General features: G+C 37.9%; 1 protein-coding gene across 1 annotated transcript; it reads left to right on the top strand.

Moving 5' to 3' along the window:
• Positions 1-17,923, top strand: DMP1 (dentin matrix acidic phosphoprotein 1). Its single transcript, XM_043971946.1, has 6 exons — positions 1-104; positions 7,092-7,170; positions 8,664-8,711; positions 12,950-12,982; positions 13,175-13,222; positions 15,832-17,923. Exons 2-6 carry the CDS (start codon positions 7,117-7,119, stop codon positions 17,269-17,271), a joined length of 1,623 nt encoding a protein of 540 aa, XP_043827881.1. The 5' UTR covers positions 1-104; positions 7,092-7,116; the 3' UTR covers positions 17,272-17,923.
• The last annotated feature ends 1,312 nt before the right edge of the window (positions 17,924-19,235 follow it).

The raw sequence follows: 19,235 nt of genomic DNA, 5'->3' as shown, positions 1-19,235 counted from the left end.
TTAAAAATATCTTCATTGGCCCCACAATTCTCTTGTGAGATCTACAACCCAATATTTGGTGAATTTTCTGGAGAAAGAAATTTTGAACCGAAGAAGGGACAAAGGTAGGGGACTTGTGTTTTCTTTTAAAATTTATTTCAGATCTGCTGGGATAATAAATGAATGTATTTGTATATTGAAACTATTTAATCTGTACTTTGTGGCAAATGTCAGACAGGAGGAAGAAATAAAAGTAAAGATGTAATGACCAATAGAGTTATTTTTCTATAAAATATCTCCATATATCCTCTCTGTTGCTCTTTCTTTGGATATATAGATTCAACAAGAACACATTTGGGGAAGATGAATGTGTTTTTTCCAATGACACATTTATCTAATAGCTATAGAATACCTGAATGTGGAATCCATTACCTTCAAGGAGTCAAGGCCTTCCAAATAAGTTGGTATTTAGAGGGAAGGCCTATGAAAATTAGGCCAGAGGAAGTAAGATTGTGATGTGGTTTGAATTAACTAAACAAAAGAAACTTCAATTCAGGTTTTAAATTTCTTGGATAATGAATATTACCCATAAGATACTGAAATTCGTGTACTAGAATGGCCAAGGATGACTTGATCTTCAAAGAAAGTTCTTTAATTAGAAGCTATGCATCCAAAAGATATTCAATAACTATTCATTATAGAGTAAAGAATACTGAGAACTCTGGAAAAAAAGAGGAAGATTAATGAAATGTTGTTGTCGTTTAGCTGAATATTAGGAAAAAAGATCTATCTACTAACAGAGAAATGCTTTGTTTTCCACTCACAGTATGGTTTAAAAATGTTTGTTCCTGTCTTTCAGGAAAAAGAGAAAGGCTACTAAGAGGGAAAGGGCAATGTGGTAGAGGAGATAACAGACACATTATGTACAATCCCTCCTCTCACACACACTAAATGATCATGAGCAAGATCCTTGACCTCTCAGTGTACCAAGCAAATTTCTAAGGCCTTAAATTAGAAATGAATTGCCAATCTGTGTCAGTGGAGTTCCCTACATGAATGAAGTCACAGGCCCAGAACATCCACTCTTCCAGTTTTCTTCCAAATATCCTATAACAATTCACAAGATTGGGAGCTGAAAACAACCTTAGAGATATCCTCGATGAGGAAATAAAGGCCCAGAGAAACCATAACTCATGAAATTGCATCTACATCAGTATTATTTCTTTTAAAACTCCTGCCTTCCAGGGATTATTCAACAGCCCCATGTATAAGAGGCACAATGAAGAAAAACCTGAATTCTCAGGGTCTTTCTTGTTAGCTGAGGGATAACTAGAAACCACTTTCTTTAACCTTTATAACTTTTAAAAAGTTCAGCATAAATATCCATGCTGAATAAAATAGAATCTTACAATACCTCAAAGATCATCAGTCTAAAGATAGCATACATTCAGATGGAGAAAGTGTAGGAAGCTGGGTTGATTTTATGGGTCTTAGGACAAACCTAGGAAATTGTCTTTAGAGTAAATGCCTGATATGAATTTGTTTTCTTGTAATTGATCACCTCCAAGTAAATAACAGAAACCTAGTTCTTAGATTCTACCTGTTGCCTATGCTTTTCCAAATGTAGGTTTATTTATTTATTCATTCATTCATTGATTCATTTATTTATTTGTGAGGCAATTGGGGTTAAGTGACTTGCCCAGGGTCACACAGCTAGTTAAGTGTTAAGTGTCTGAGGCCGGATTTGAACTCAGGTACTCCTGACTCCAGGGCCGGTGCTCTATCCACTGCGCCACCTAGCTGCCCCTGTAGGTTTATTTTTACCTTTTTTTTTTTTTTTTTAAATCAAGGTTCCATGATTACATGAGTGTGAGTGCTTGACCCAGGAATGCAGATTGAATCTTCTCTATAATTTAGTACTTGGCCTTTTCAATTCAATTCAATAAACATTCATGAAGTGTCTACTATGTGCCAGTCTGTGAGAATTGGCTTTACCTAAACAATTCATCATCTGCAGCTAATCCGATGAAAGGTCTCTCTGAATATGGCTAGGCTGCTTCAGACTTGGCTCTGGACCCAGATCTTCCATCCTGGTAGCATCTGCTAGAGCTTTCATTCCCCTGGCATAGTTTTTGACAGCTCAGGGTCACGGCTTAGTACTTGAATGGAGATTGGAGGATGACAATAAAAACCATTTCTGTTCAAGTATGGTTCCAGTTACTAAATTTGCATACAAGATTACATATTTAAAGGAAGGAAAAGAACTTCTTTTTTTTTTTTTCCTTTTATTTTCTCCTTTTGGCTTATTTCTTCCCATATAAATAAATAAGAGGAACATTGTATGGTAGATATGCAATTAGAGTCAGAAAGACCTGAGTTTGGCTCTTTCCTCAGCCGATTTTCTGAGCAATTCTTAACTTCTCCGAGCCTCAGTTTCCTTATCTGTAAAAAAGAATGATAATTATCTTCATTTTGAAGATCAAATGTGATCATGAAAGTCATGTTGTATATAAAACTATATAAATGTCATGTTGTCATCTTTCAAGTGAATCTTGATTTTACAGAATTTCTGGCACAAATTTGAATACCTAAGCAACTGAGATAGGATGGCATAGTGGATAGAGAACAAGCCTTGGAGTCAGGAAAACCTGGGTTCAAGTCCCACTCCTGACACATACTGGGCAGGTCATTTGATCTTTCAGTTCCCCAGGTAGCCCTCTAAGGTATATAAATTGCCGAGCAGACCGCTATCTCTATTAGTGGAAAATTTCCTAATGGGAATTTTCCCATAACAATGAAATCACAAATGTATCCCAAAATAAAATTTGGCAGTGTTTTATAGTTCAAAATGCTTTTCTTGCCTAGAACTTCTTAGAGTTTTTTTTAGTTCTGTGAAAGTATTTTTAAAATGTAATGTTATCTGTTATATATTACTTTATTTAAGTCTACCTAGCATAGTGACTTTAAGAAATCTTAGCTCTTTTATAGTGCTTTCCAATGTCACTATAAAATGGGGTTATCATTTGCTGATGACAAAGATCTGGAAGGCAGGCCTCCCATTTGGGTGTCAATGACTTTGCCAGGCTCTATGACTTACTCTGTCCAGGTACAGAATAAAGTCCTTCTTTACCTGGCTTGAGTCTATTTTATTATGCTAGTTAATGTTTATTCTTATTTTCCATTTAGAAATCTGTAACACTAGAAAAGTCAAATTCTTCCATCAAAAACACCAAAGTTAAAAACATAGCTTTTGATGGTCATACTTGTACTTGCCAAGATTACCACACTCTTAGCAAAGTATTGCTTTAGTATATTAAATGTCCCCAGTGGCTAAAGGGAGTAAATTAATAGTCCTGAAGTTGCCCAGAAGTAAAGGAGTAAAATATAACTTTTTGAGATCATGTCATTTCCCACCCCCCCATCCCCACCCACCTCAGATTTAATCAACAATGTCCCCTTTTCTTTATGGATAAGTCAGTGGAGGCAAGATGAAACCCACATTTTCAGGGACCTTTTAGTTTATACTACAATAGTTGCTGGTTTCTAGTTTCACTAATATAATTCCACTAATGATCTCTCTCTCTCTCTCTCTCTCTCTCTCTCTCTCTCTCTTCCTTTAAAAGTTCACAAAAGTTCACATCCAGAGAAAGTACTGATAAATAGAAGTATATATAGAATAATTTTACAGATATGTGTGTGTGCCTATTTGTTTCTAATGGTAGCCATCTCTGGGGCAGAGAAAGGGGGGATGTTAAGGAAGAAAAAAAGGAGGGGAGGCAGCTAGGTGGCTCAGTGGATAAAGCACCGGCCCTGGATTCAGGAGGACCTGAGTTCAAATCCGATCTCAGACACTTGACACTTACTAGCTGTGTGACCTTGGACAAGTCACTTACCCCTCATTGCCCCACCAAAAAAAAAGAAAAAGGAAAAGAAAAACAGAAGGGAAGGAAAAAAAGGGAAATTTTACACAGTAACTTTGTTGTGTGTTTAACAAAAGAATAGCAGGGGCAGCTAGGTGGCGCAGTGGATAGAGCACCGGCCCTGGAGTCAGGAGGACCGAGTTTAAATCCGGCCTCAGACACTTGACACTTACTAGCTATGTGTGACCCTGGGCAAGTCACTTAACCCTCATTGCCCCACCAAAAAAAAAAAGAAAAAGAAAAGATTAGCAAATTGTACATAGTGGATTTGCAGTTTCATGTGCAATCAATCATCTTTTTTGTTGTACTGTTATGGAAATGCTTATTTTATTTCATAAATTAAAAAAATAATAAAACATATTTATTTTAAGTTTAGATAGATTCACCTGAGCCCCATTTAAACTCTGTAGTAGAGGCTATTTGCATTTGAAATTTTGAGCAATTTTCATCTAAATTTTTACCATTCTCTTTTTTCTCCAGTCATAACTAAACCAAAACTTGGCTCTGGGGAACACTTTGAATTTCTCTGTGCATGTGTGACTGTTGGGCTAACATGTGACTTCCCTGGGTCTTGATTTCCTCATCTTTATTTTTTTCACATTAATTTATTTTATTTTTAATTTATGGAATAAAACAAGCATTTCCATAGCATAGTAAAATAAAGAAGATGAGGACACATGAAACTTCAAGGGGTTATATTAGATGACCTCTAAGGCCCCTGCCAGCTCTTGGTTTCTGATCCTATTATACATGGAAGAGGTGTTGGGGAAGCCAAAGGAGCTGGTATTACACCCATTCTCTCTCTCTAAATGGCCCCTCTGCTCTGGAGTCAGGCATGCTTTCTAGACTGGGGTCAGTACTTAAGAACGCTGACCTCTAAGGAGATGGAGGCTAGGTTACTTTTTGTCATGTCATTTGGCTTGTTAAATCTCCAAGACAAATCGCTTACAGCTTAGCGTTAGACTTATGACTAGGTTTTGCTCAAAAGGGAAAGTAGAAATGTACAACATGGGTCATGTATTTATTCATACATAAGAAATGGTAAAATACAAACTCTCATAAGTGAAAGGCAAGGCTTAAAACAGTATTCAAAGGGGCAGCTAGGTGGCGCAGTGGATAGAGCACCGGCCCTGGATTCAGGAGGACCTGAGTTCAAATGCGGCTCAGACACTTAACACTTACTAGCTGTGTGACCCTGGGCAAGTCACTCAACCCCAATTGCCTCAAAAAACCAAAACAAAAAACCAGTATTCAATATCTTAACTTGTAATTATCCACTTTCAGAAGACTGATTCTTAAACCCTATCAGAACATGAAGCGATATGCAGGGCTGCTAATTTGGCATTTTACATTTCATCTTGGTCTTGAATGTCTAAACAAACCAATGTCTGCTGGTAAAACAGCCAGGCTGGGACCTAGCTTCTGTTGCAGAAGCTTTTCCTGGCAACTGCCAGACCTGTTCACTGGACCTAGGATCTATGGACCTCTTGAACTAATTAAATCACCTCCAAGCTTGGATTTTTCCTCCTTGAGGATACCGTTTGGTCATCTACTCAGGAAAATTAACAAAGTTGAAGACAGCCTGGGGTCCAGGCACAAGTTCACCAAGTGAATCTATTTTCCATGTGGTATCCCTGGTCTGATGTGCATAAAGAACACAGATGATCCCTTCACCTTTTCATGGGTATAGCTGAGAATATCATAAAAACTGACACATGAAACAGACAAAGCAAGTGACTAAATTATAAGATATCTTTCTAAAGGTCTACTGACTCATCATCTTCTCTTCCTTCCTCTCCTCTTCCCTTTTCTTCCATTACCCCTCTTTCCCTTCTCTGCCGCTCCCTCCCTTCCTCTTCTTTTCCCTTCCCTCCCCTTCCCTCAACTCCCCTTCTCCTTTCCCTCCTCTCCCTTTCTTCCTCCTCTTTTCCCTCTCTTCCTTTCCTTTCCTTTTTCCCCTCCCCTCCCCTTTTCTCTCCTTCCCTTCTTTTTCCTTCTCATAATTCAACTCCCATCAAATTATCATACCAATGCAGATGGCTTCTAAATTTCTATAGCAGATATTTATGTTGTTTTATTAATATTATTTATCTTAATTTATTTTGAACTACTAAACAAATTTTATTTGTTTGTTTGTTTGTTTGTTTTGTGGAGCAATGGGGGTTAGGTGACTTGCCCAGGGTCACACAACTAGTAAGTGTCAAGTATCTGAGGCCACATTTGAACTCAGGTACTCCTGAATCCAGGGCTGGCGCTTTATCCACTGCGCCACCTAGCTGCCCCTAATAAACAAATTTTAAACCATGAACTTATTTTTCATGTCCTTCAATATCTTGAATTTGTTAATGAAGTCATCTTGAGGAGGGAAACAATCATGTTTGGCTATATTTCTAACATGCATTTCCAATATATGGGAAATCAATAATGATTTTTAGATTTTTCAGTAGTCCGGAAGATTTTTACAAGTAAATAATATAGTATAACAAACATAAAATGTACATTTAAATTCACTGGAACAGGAATTCTTTTTTCTGTAACTCTACTAGATTTATATAAAATTATAATAATATACAGTTTATAATTACAAAATATGCCTGTTCCCAAATTAAAATAGAAACCCACCCACTTTTATCTGTTAATTATCTCTGTGGTTCTAAAATTGGAGTCTGGAGTACCAGTGGCTTTTATGTGAAGAATAATGATCAGGAGCATATGGTTAGATTACATATTAGTGGGACTAGAATGAATTTGTTAAGAACTTGATATCATTTTCCTTGGCTGCATAATCCTTATGTAAGTGAAAAGTATTGCATTTCTCATTTCCCATTTATTTATTTGAAAGAAAATGAAAACAGTGAGTGGTGGCTCCTATTTCAAAGTATTCAGACTTTGAAACTTAGAGAATTTGTCACAAATGAAGCTTTTTACTGATAGCTTTTTTTTTTCTTGGTGAGGCAATTGGGGTTAAGTGACTTGCCTAGGGTCACACAGCAAGTAAGTGTTATGTGTTTGAGGCCAGATTTGAACTCAGGAACTCCTGAGTCCAGGGCCGGTGCTCTATCCACTGCGCCACCTAGTTGTCCCTCAAATGAAGCTTTTTAAAGATGAAATGTTCAGAATGTTAACAGTTTTTACATGATGATACATCTTATTATCCTAGATGGCATATTTTACTTACAGTCTTCCTTATAGGTTGAAAGCATCTTAATCATCAACTATGAAGACCATTTTCCTCCTGATCTTCTTCTGGGGACTATCCTGTGCTCTTCCTGTAAGTACTGGTTTCCTGGCAAGTTCTGAAGAAAATATTCCAAACGTGCAACCCCCACATTTTCTGAACACAGACCATCAAACTTCCTCCATTTGGGCAAAATAAAAGATGCTTAAGGAAAAGCTTCTGTGTGTGACACTTTCTGATTTTTAGGTGTCAGTGTCATGTAGGGCATCTGTGGTTTAGTAAAGTGAGAGGTGGCCTTGGAATCACAAAAAGTTGGGTTCAATCCTGCCTCTGATACATTCTGATATGACCCAATCTTTTTTTGGGGGGGGAGTGGGGCAATGAAGGTTAAGTGACTTGCCCAGGGTCACACAGCTAGTAAGTATCAAGTGTCCGAGGCCGGATTTGAACTCAGGTCCTCCTGAATCCAGGGCTGGTGCTTTATCCACCGTGCCACCTAGCTGCCCGGCCTCTGATACATTCTGGCTGGCAAATCTTGGGTGAATCTCTAGCTCAAGTCACAAACCTACTTTAGATTGGTAGAAGTTCCCTCACTGAGAGTTCCCATTCCAATAAAATCATGGATCCGGTAACTATAGGTATAAAGTATTACATTAAATGCATACATTATATATGTAAATGACACATGTATACAAATATGTGTATATAGACACCCATAAGTTTGTGTGCACATACACAAGTAGCATTGTCTACCTTGACCCTACTGCCTGAAGATCGGGTATGTTAAATTTCACCCTTCTTTCCAGGGTTTTTCAGTCACCTTAAAGGGGTTTAGGGTCTCTGCCACTGGCTTTGGACCTTACCCATGGTGTTCCCTCAGTTGTAGAGGATGAATCCTCTGTACACCAATTCCACTTATCCACTAACAGCTTCCTTTGTAACCTTGACAATGGAATATTTATTTCAAAGTTATAATCCCAAATATACAAACTCACTTCTCAGTACATGGCACTTAATCCTTTTTCTATGCCACCTCAGTCTCTGGGGAGGGGGAAAGGATGAGGTTCATAGCTTAATTCACTTCCTGTAGAGCACAGGTCCTAAATGCCAAGTCAAAAGCCCTTCTTAGGTTCAGGTCTTTGGCATCCTGGCTTCTCAGGACTTTTCTGCTCTCCTGGCTGTTGTTTCCTAGTTGGATTCCTGGCCACAAGGTCACTCACCATGGCTAAAACGCACTTGCACCTGAAAATGAGGATAAGTGAAACAGAAACAGAAACACCCCGGGACCATTTCACTGAGCCATGAGATAAAAGGAAAGAAGGGGAGACTGTTTCCCAGTTTAGTTCATCACTACCATGCTGTAGGTGAAGACACATTAGGAAAGATTGTCTCAGTCTGGCACTTTTTAAGAAGTAGCATCTTCCAGCTACACAGTCAATGGAAGGAGGCTTACTCACCCTCATTTGGCAGGGGAATGCAGGAAGCAGTGTGCCTCCAAGTTGGGTGGCTTGAGCATGCTATATCTAAGTAACTGCCTCCTTGAAAACTGCTCTGAATGTTTACCTGTGTGTTTTCCATTGATCTAGGTAGCCAAAAATCTCAACACAGACTCTGAGAGTTCTGAAGAATTGAAGGTAAGTTGAGTAGGATATGTTTCTAAATACAACAGTAATCACGATAATAATTAGCATTTACATAGTACCTATGATGTGCCAGGCACTGTGCTAAGTGCTTTACAAATATTATTTCATTTGACCTTCACAACAACCCTTGGAGATAGGTGCTATAATTATTTCCATTTTTACAGAAGAGGAAATTGAGGCAAATAGAGGTTACGTGATTTTTCTAATGTCCTACAACTAGGAAGTGTTTAAGCAAAAGCTATACTTTAGATGGTGATCAAATGGATGGTGCAGTGAACATAAAGTATAAGAAAAGAAGCAAAATGGTTTGTTCTATTAAGAGTCAATCCTGGGGCAGCTAGATGGCACAGTGGATAGAGCACTGGCCCTGGAGTCAGGAGTACCTGAGTTCAAATCCGACCTCAGGCACTTAACACTTACTAGCTGTGTGACCCTGGGCAACTCACTTAACCCCAATTGCCTCACTAAAAAAAAAAGAGTCAATCCTGAAGTTAGGAAATCTAAGTAATGCCTTTGACATATAATGACTATATGACCTTGAGCAAGTCAGCTTCTCAGTTCCAGCAAAGGTGCTAATATTTATTTTTGGAGTAAGTTTTCTTTCTTTCTTTTTTTTTTGAGGGGCAATGAGGTTAAGGGACTTTCCCAGAATCACAAAGCTAGTAAGTGTCAAGTGTCTGAGGTCGGATTTGAACTCAGGTTCCCCTGAATCCAGAGCCAGTGCTTTATCCACTGTGCCACCTAGCTGCTCTGGAGTAAGTTTTCTTAAAAAATTCTTCATACCTATGGTCTTCAAAGTAGAGTCCAGGGACCCCTAAGGGGTCATGGCTTGATACTTAAAAAGACAATGACCTAAACCCAAGGAATGTGTAACCAGCCAATCAAAGAAAAGGAAGATGAATCTCATCTCACCTTCCCAGTGATAGACAAACATGGTGTGCATCTCCAAAGAAATGGACCTTTCTATCCTCCCAAAGCCCCCACTACCTTCTCTGTTCTTCTACTGTACAAGCTCCCAACTTCACCTTTCTGAATTGGGTGTAGGTCCTTTAAGGCACTCATATCCTAACGAAAAACCCATTTTGCAGTAACTATGCAAATGCCATTGGGAAAATCATCTCTCCACCTCCCCCAGCATGCTCATCTTCTGCTCCCCAGATCAACTGGTAGCTTTTGCAGGTTCCCTTTTGGAGCCACAGTGGCCACTAAATGAGAATTCCATTCCTCCTTTTCATTTGGTGTGTGGTACATCTCACAGGGGTCTTGTAGAATAAACAGGCATACATGGGTTCATCTCAGATTGAATTATTTTATCTTTTCCCTCAAATCCACTCCTCTTCCAGACTTTCTCATTTCTGTCGGGGATACCACCATCCTTCTGGTTTATAAGATCGATGTCATCTTCAATGCTTCACTCTCACTCCCCCACATATCCAATCAGTTGACAAATCATGTTGTTTCTACCCCTACAACCTCCCTTGCATCTGTCCCCTTCTCTCTATTCACATAACCACAATCCTAGTTCAGGTTCTCATCCCTTTTTGCCTGGACAATTGCAATAGCCTCCTAATTGGTCTCCCTTCCTCAGGTCCAATTCCTACATAAATGTCAAAGTGATTTTTCCTAAAGTACAGGTCTGACCATGTTACATTGCTCCCCTATTCAGCAAAATCTAGTGTCTCCCTATTGACTATAGGGTCAAATACAATGTTTTTCTTTATCTCATCCTTTAAAAATTTATATCTTTTGTGTAAATTTTATAATGCTTATAGTTTTCATTCACCCAGTAGTATATTTAATAATGTATAAGCAAATTTGTAAAAATAATTCATTTTATAATTTCCCTTCTAATTATGTGTTAAAGTAATTTAAAAATATTTTTCTAAATAAAAGTTTCGAGTTCCAAATCCTATTCCTCTCTCCTTCCCCTTTCCCCTCCCTAAGTTGGTAAGCAATTCAATATAGTATATACATGTGCAATCACATAAAACATTTTGTACAAGAAGACTCAAATTAGAAGGAAGGAAGAACATGCTTCAGTCTATATTCACACAGTATCAGCTCTTTCTCTGGAGGCAGATAGCATGTTTCCTTTGGGATCATCTTGGATCATTGTATTGCTGAGAAGAGCTCAATCATTCGCAGTTCTTCATCATACAATATTGCTGTTACTGTGTACAACATTCTACTGGTTCTGCTCATTTCACTTTACATCAGTTCATGTAAGTCTTTCCAGGTTTTTCTGAAACCATCCTGCTTGTCATTTTTTATAGCACAATAATATTCCATCACAATCATATACCACAGCTTGTTTAGTCATTCTCCAGTTGATGGGCATCCTCTATTTCCAATTCTTAGCCACTACAAAAAGAGGTGCTATAAATATTTGTGTGCAAATAAGCTATTTTTCTTAAGATAAGTTATAAGTAAAAAACATATTGGGGTATATGACAAAAATTTTTTAATGGATATAGGTGTGTAATCAACATAGTTTAGAGACAACTTTCCTACACCAATGAAATCAGTGATCCAGACCCCCAGCTACCAAAGTACTGTGTGCTGGGTACTGAGGACACAAAGATGAAGCAATGAAATAATTTTTACCCTCAAGGAGCTTACATTCTATTAGAGGATATAATATATGGTATGAGGGAAAGAGTGCTGAGTTTGGATGTAGAAGGCCTTGGTTAACATTCCAATTCTTCCATTCACTACTTCTATGACTCTAGGCAATCACTTTTCTTCATTTGCAAAGTGAAGAGTTTGGACTAGATAACCTTAAAGTCGCTTCCAGCTCTAAATCTATGGTCTTACAGTCAAATAAAAATAAACACAGAGGACATACACTCATTCACCCACCAAGCATTTATTAGTACCTATTACAGTGGCAAAAATGAAAGTCCTTGGTCTCAAGAAGCTTACATTTTATTGAGGGAGATTAGCTACAAAGTTTTTGTTGTTCAGTTATGTCTAACTCTTCATAACACCATTTGGGGGTTTCTTGGCAGAGATACTGGAGTGGTTTTCCATTTCCTTCTCCAGCTCATTTTACAGATGAGGAAACCAAGATAAACAGGGCTAAGTGACTTGCCCAGGGTCATACAACTAGTAAGTGTCTGAGGTCAGATTTGAACTCAGGTCTTCCTGAGTCTATGCCCAGAGCTCTATCCACTGAGCCACCTAATTTACAAAGTAATTCTATCTGTAGTCTCTTCAAGAGAGAGCCAAGTGAGGTAGGTATTACAGAAATATATAAAACTATGTAAAAAATAAATCCAAGGTGACTCTGTGGGAAATCTTTTATGGAGAAGGTGGTGCTTCAACTCAATTTTGAAGGAAGTAGGGATTCTCAGAAGAGCATTGTAGATATGGAGAAGAACTAGTGCAAAGGCCTGGAGATGAACAAGACTTATATGTATGTGTATGTGTGTATATATACATACACAAAATATTGCTGATCTTTCCTGTCATTGTCATTCAAAAATAATTTAAAGTGCAGAATAACTCTAGAGTCATAAATGAATATATGCTTCTCTTGATTCTCCCTTTGATATCTGCCCTCCCAGCTTCCACTATCTTCTTCTCAATTCCACACTATAATGGACTGGAATCCCATTCTGCCCAATGCTTCATACTCTCAGTGTTAGCAAGGCACAGCTTAAGTCAATCATTACCTTTCCCTTAGACATGCACGGTCTCGGAGGTGTCATACAAGGAAACAGGCTACAGCTATTCAGAGTGGTGGCTTCTTCTACACTTTAACAAATGTCTTGAACCCAACCACTTCTTTTCTTCTGTAAAACAATGTCAGACAGCAGCATGTTTAACATGGTCTTGCAAATAAGAGGTGCTTAATAATGATGTGTTGAATTTAATTTATGACTGAGGGTTCTTAAGTATACTCATGTGATTCCTCAAGAGTTCATCTTTCTGCCAGTATCCAAACCAGATTTAGTGATGCTCTGAATTTGATAGTATACTATTCAATTTCATGTTGAAAATGGCTGCTTTTAAGATTATACAACTTAGACCGACTTATCCTTGTTTCTTATCCTCCACTGATTATTCAGTCTTTAAAACCATGCCATTACAATATTTCCAGATTATTCATGTAATATGTAAATTACAAATCAAGGGAGTGGCAAATCATCTAAAATTATTCTAAAGCTTTATGGTGAGATAAAACCTTTATATAAAAGTAACTTGCTTTTTTCTCCCTCTTTCTTCAGGGTCATTTGGCACCGACACCAGTTCTACCTTTGGTAATTATCTATTTCCTGTTGTATTGACTCATGTTCCCCCAAACCACTCTTTTGCACACCTTGAACCATCTCATGGCACTGGGAAATATAATACACCTGAACCTCAAGTGATGGAGATGAGGCCCCTTATTTTATTTCCTATGACTGCTAAAAGGAAAAAAAAAACTTGGAATTGTATTTCTCTTCTTTCAGGAGAGTAGTGAGTCATCAGAAGAAAGTAAAGATAGCTCAAAGGAACAGGTAATTAAATCTTTCCTAACATTTAAGTTATTTATGCATTGAGGGAAATGGTGATGACTTAAATTATATGGAAACAGTTCTAAATATAATTTTTAAACCATGAAAAGTCAATAGTTCTGGGTAGCAAAAAGGGAAAAACAAGCCATTTCTGTCATTCTAACACATTTTGGTATTTTATTTTGAATGTTGGGTTGAGGATGGGGAGAAGCAACCTATAGACTTTGGCAGCTAAGAATTTCCTCCAATTAAAAATGCATTTTTTTTAAAAAAAGAAATGACTGCTAATTTAGCCATGGCAATATGATAGATGAGCTCAGAAAAGTGGTGGAACGTTGGAAGATCCTAAAATTGTTTATATTCTAATTGGAGGCAGGATGGATCAAGTAAGGAAAGCCTTCCTGTTCAAAGTGAAATGGCTTCTGAGAGAGGAGACAATGGCAACCATATTCCTGATGATGAAGATGCCAATGATAAAGGGAGCCACAGGGAGGCATTTAGTGAAGTGACATCACTGGTGATAAAATGTCACTCTTTTAGAGGAGGGATTCTGTGCCCTGGTAGTTAAGATTGTCAACCTGCCAAGAATATTTTTGACACGAGAGGGAGAAATGTGCAATCTAGTTTCAGTCTTGGCTCTGTCATGAACTTCTTGGGTTACCTTGGGTAATCAACCAATCAACATACAAGCATTAAGCACCAACTATGTGAATCAATGGCATAGGTCATAGTTTCATTGAGCTAATGACACCCTCTCCTCCCCTCCTCTCCATCACAACAAGGCAATGATCCAGGAGGGGAATTCAAAGAAAAATGACATATATGTGAAAAACAGCAAGGTGATGAACTTGGCTAAATGTTAGAGTTTGCAAAGGGGAACCTAGAAAAGTAGTATTTTCCCCTTTATGAGTCTCAGTTTCCTTACCTATAAAATATAGAGGTTAGACTAAGTTACTACTAATGCTCTTTTCTGCTCCAACATTCTATCCATTCCTCTGCTACTTATGACAGAGAATTCCACCAATGCAAGAGAATTATTGTCTATTGTTCTATTGTGAAAAAACTAAAATTTTAGAAATGCTCCCCAAATATTTTGGGAAGCACAAATGGAAGGATATCTTCACTTCCTCATTTATCAAAGACTTTTAAATTCATTATCTGAGGGTCTTGTTTAAAGGAGAGACACTTTTGTTAATCAAATGGCATTACTGAAACACTCACTAAAGGATTTGGAGTTCTAAGAGCCAACTTCAAATCCTGCCTCTGACTACTGTGTGACTTTAAAAAAAGTCTCAGCTTCCCAAGTCCTCAGTTTTCTCATTTGTGAAGTGAATGAGGAGGGTTGAATTAGATAGCCTCTGAAGTTCTTTCAGATTTTAGATCTATGATGCTAAGATATGAAGCCAATGAGCACAGCCTTGGGATGAGGGATGCTGGAAACCAGGGTTCCAATAAATAGGAACGAGACGTTCCTCTACATAGGAGCCTTGGCAGTTGACTGATTAGTATAGAAGCCGGGAAAAGGCTTTTCAGAGCCTAATGAGTTCTGAGTGGTCCACCTTGCCTTAGCTTCTCAAAATGCTTATCTGTCCCCTTGATGGTCAGCATTGGGAAATACTTGGCATAAAATGACACCTGATGTTGTCCATCTGATTGCAGTTCTCATGACTGAAAAATATGATATGCTGAAGCTTCTTTCTACACACTGTCAGATGATTGGCAGTGTGGTTTAATGCAAAGAGCAATTGCCTTTGACTTGAATCTAGTAAACCTGAGTTCAAAATCCTACTTTGACACTTACTAGTTGTTTGAATATTTCAAACACACACATACATATATATATGTGCATATGCATATATGTACTCAGAGAATTAAGCAACATACTTGTATATAGAAACACACGTAATACAAATGCACAGAAACACACGACACACACACACTGCCATGTGTATACACATGCACAAAATGTGTGCATGCACATACTCAAACTTACATGTCCGTATATTTACATACACACGTATCACTTAATTTCCTAAATCCCAATTTCCTTTTTTTTGTAAAACTGGAATAATTTAACTCCTTTACTTCACAGGGTTTCCGCGGAGAAAATGCTTTGTAATGTACTATTTGAATGAGCTATTTTGTGAGAACACTACTAATGCTTTTACTTAATAATCAGTAGTTTCAACCTCATCCCCCACCAAAGTTTTTCTTTCCTATGGCTACTTACAAGTGTGCCTGCTTTATGTAGGGAACAGTAACCCAGATTTTTCTGTCCTTCAGCTTTCTCATCTATGAAATAAGAGGGTTGGATTAATGTCCTTTCCAAATCTAAATCTATGAAACCATGGTGGGAATCATAGACATTTAATTTCCCCACAGCTTTTTCAGGAGTTAATATAGTATAAAAGGGACAAAACTGGGGGAGATGTGAATTTCTTTTATTCTCTCACAAGCATCTGGTAGAAATACCAAGGAATAGTGAAATGCCCATAAATTAAAAAATAAGGAAGAAGGCAGAAAGAGAAGTGGTGGGTTTAGAAAATCCACTAATTAGATGATTGCCTCTGAATTTTTGTAAGCTGACTGTATCTCTTGATTTCTACATGCAGACAAAGGAGGATAAGACAGACAACAGTGACAGTACTGAATCAGAAGAAGACTTGGGCCTTACTGATCAAGAGTCTGTTTATAGACTATCTGACAGCCCCTTTAAGAGTGGAATAAAATACGATGATAAGAATGATGATGAAGATGACAGTGGAGATGACACTTTCGTTGATATCGACGATGGCCAGGGGTCCATGGAAAGGCATCAACGTGAAGGTGAACACACCTGGTCTAGAAGAGATGATGATTCTGACACCCCCTTACCCAATGAAAATAGTGCCGGAGATGGGGAAGATGTCCGTCACAATGCTGTCAGTGATGAAAGCAGTCAGAGTGAAAGCCGAAGCCTTGAAGAAGAGGAAAATGAAAGTCATAAGGTGGGTGGCCATGACAGCAATAGTGATGAGTACACAGAAGGAGTAGGAAGTAAACAAAGCTACAGCACTTCCAGAGATGATTCTTCGTTTGATGATGAAGAAATGCAAGGTGATGACGCAGACACTATTGGAAGCAAGACAAGTAATTCCAGAATGATGAGTTACAATGTCCACTCAAAGAAAAAGATTCACAAGACAAGAGGTCAGGGTGGGAACAGACAAGATTCTGATGTGAGCCAATTGATGGGGCAGCGTGGCAGGAAATCCTTCCAAAAGGCACGCATCTCAGAGGAGGATGACTTGGGGGAAAATGATGACAGTAACACCATGGAAGAAGCCATAAGTGACTCCACAGAAAATAGCCAATCCAGTGAAAACAGTCAATCCCATGAAAACAGCAAAAGCAAATCCCAAGAAAAGAGCAACAGTCAGTCTCAGGAAGATAGCCCAAATGTTCAGGATCTCAGCAGTGAGTCCAGCTCACAGGAAAATGATGAGTCTCACAACAAACAAAGTCAGACCCAGGAAGAGAATGAAAATGTTTCACGGGGTGATAACCCTGACACTGACGCAAAGAGTGTTGGTCTATCTGAAGTTAATAAGGAAGATAGTAGCAATTCCTCTGAAGAGAGCAATCTAACCAACTCCTCCAGCTCAGATAGTGAATCCAGAGAGGAACAAAGTGACAGTACATCTAATGAGAGTGGGAGCCCCTCAGAGGAGAGCAGGGAGTCAACTCAGGAAGAAGACAGTTCCAGCCAGGAAGACTTGCAGTCTCAGAGTTCATCAGCAGAGAGCCATAGTGCCTCCAAGGAAGACAGTGGGGAAAGCAGTTCTGAACAGCTGCAAGAAGAGGGAAACAGTCAGTCGGAAGAAGAGGCCAGAGCATTTCAGGAAAACAGTAAGCTTAGAAAAAATGGGAATTCTAATGAAAGTAAATCAGTTAGCAGTGAAGAGAGCCTGTCCAGAAGCATTGAAGTGGAAAGTAGAAAGCTGATAGTTGACATTTATCATAACAGACCCACTGGAGACCATGATGACAATGACTGCCAAGACGGCTATTAGCATTAGCTCGAAAGCATATTTTTGGTAGAAGGGAGGGAGAGGGAGAAGGAAATGGGGTGCTTTGATTTATTCATCTTACAATTTCTTTTGGAAGATAATTAACGGGACACCATAGTCATTTGTAAGGAATTATTCTTCCATAGAAGTTCACAGAATGTGAAATAGCTCCAGGACACACTATTCGTGATAGTGGAAACAAGAAAGAATTTTGTCTTATAATTTTATAGCTTGGGTTTTGAAGAAATGCCACAAAATGAGGATTCTTTCATAAGTGAGTTTTAAGTGATTAAATATTTGGTTGGAGAAAACATTAAAAAATTATAAGATAGCCGTGTTTTGGTTTAATGAAAAAGACTTCTTTCTGTGACCAATCTTACCCTTTTCAATGGGTTCTCTGTAAAACATCAATGTTAAAGGGATTTATTCTGGACCACTGGTGTGTGGGAATGGGTTATGTGAGTTGCTGAGATCTCCTTTTATTTGTTAAATTATGTGTTTAACATAATTTGAGCGTCTGCTCCCTAATTTGGCTGATGTGCAATACCAGAATTGAAACTCTGTGACCAGCTGTAACTTTTGCTCATAGCAAATAAAAGCTGTGTATATAGACTTCAACTGAACTTGTTATGTACACTTTGGAATGTTACCTCAACACAGGATATATTTAATGTTTTGTAATAAAGGTAATAATATCCAGACAAGGTGTATGATGCACATTTTTTACACTGATGATTATCTACATGTGTTTTTAGTTTAATGAAACACTTTGTTTTGTTCCCTTTTCAAATGATGCCCAATAACAATAGTTGTTAGTTATTAATAATAACAATTGTTACTAATATCAAAAGTTTCTAGTCATTCTCACACATTTTCCTTTAAATTCAGGTAATAATTTATTGTTTTTGCTTTACAAACAATTATGCCTTTTCTCTAATTTTTAAATAACTTCCATTTTATTGTAGTCATTGAAAAGAAGAATAAAATAAAATATTAACTTACTTTATACCAGCACATATAGGGATCAATTCCCAACCCATTGTTCCTGATGTTTTCTTCCAGGAATTCATTTGTATTGGATCTCTTAGTACTATACTGAACTATGCCCTTTACTTTCTATCTCTTTGGGGGTAACCATTTCTGCTAAAAAAATGCCAAAAAATTTATTTTTATCACCACCATAATTATCATCATAGCCCATGACTCAGAATCTAAAATTTCAGGAAAGCACAGATTTATTATTTTATTATATCACCATGACTACATTTGCTTAATAGGAAGGATTACTTCCCAAAACTATTATCAAAATTGAAGGTTTTAAATAAATTAAATAGAAGAAAAGAGCTAGTTTAGACACAAAAAGGCATGACATTTCAAAGTCTAATTCTTTCTACTATTCCTTAAAACCAAAAGGTTACAATGAACAGAATCCTCTGAGCGTGTAAGAAAGGAGAACAATTTCTCTCCTTTTGATTTCTCCTCTCACCTGTTAAATGTGACTTGATAGAACCTTAGTTCTGTCTCTTAAACTTTTTTCTCTACACTCTCTCCCTTAGGCAGAGTGAGATAGTGGATAGTGTTGGACTAGAAATAAGAAATACCTCTGTTCCAATTCCATCTTTGACACTTACTAGCTATGTCATTATAAATGAGTAAGTTAACTTTGAACCAGAGCTGCCTCATCTCTAAAATGGGGAGAAGCATGCCTGTAATACATAAATCCCAGAGCTGCTGTGAAACTGAGATGATAGCATGAATATAAAGCGCTTCGCAAACTTAAAGCACTATATAAATACCAATAATTATTGTTGATGATCCCATCTACTTCCAGAAATGTTTGAGAACATCAATTCCCTTTGAGTATTTTAGAACATCTAAACCCAAGGCAACAATAATACTTTTGGGGGGGCACAATGAGGGTTAAGTGACTTGCCCAGGGTCATACAGATAGTAAGTGTCAAGTGTCT

Source organism: Dromiciops gliroides, chromosome 6, assembly GCF_019393635.1.
Source record: "Dromiciops gliroides isolate mDroGli1 chromosome 6, mDroGli1.pri, whole genome shotgun sequence".
Taxonomy (NCBI): Eukaryota; Metazoa; Chordata; class Mammalia; order Microbiotheria; family Microbiotheriidae; genus Dromiciops; species Dromiciops gliroides.
Note: the sequence above shows the minus strand (reverse complement) of the source record. Positions and strands in the feature narration are given on the sequence as shown.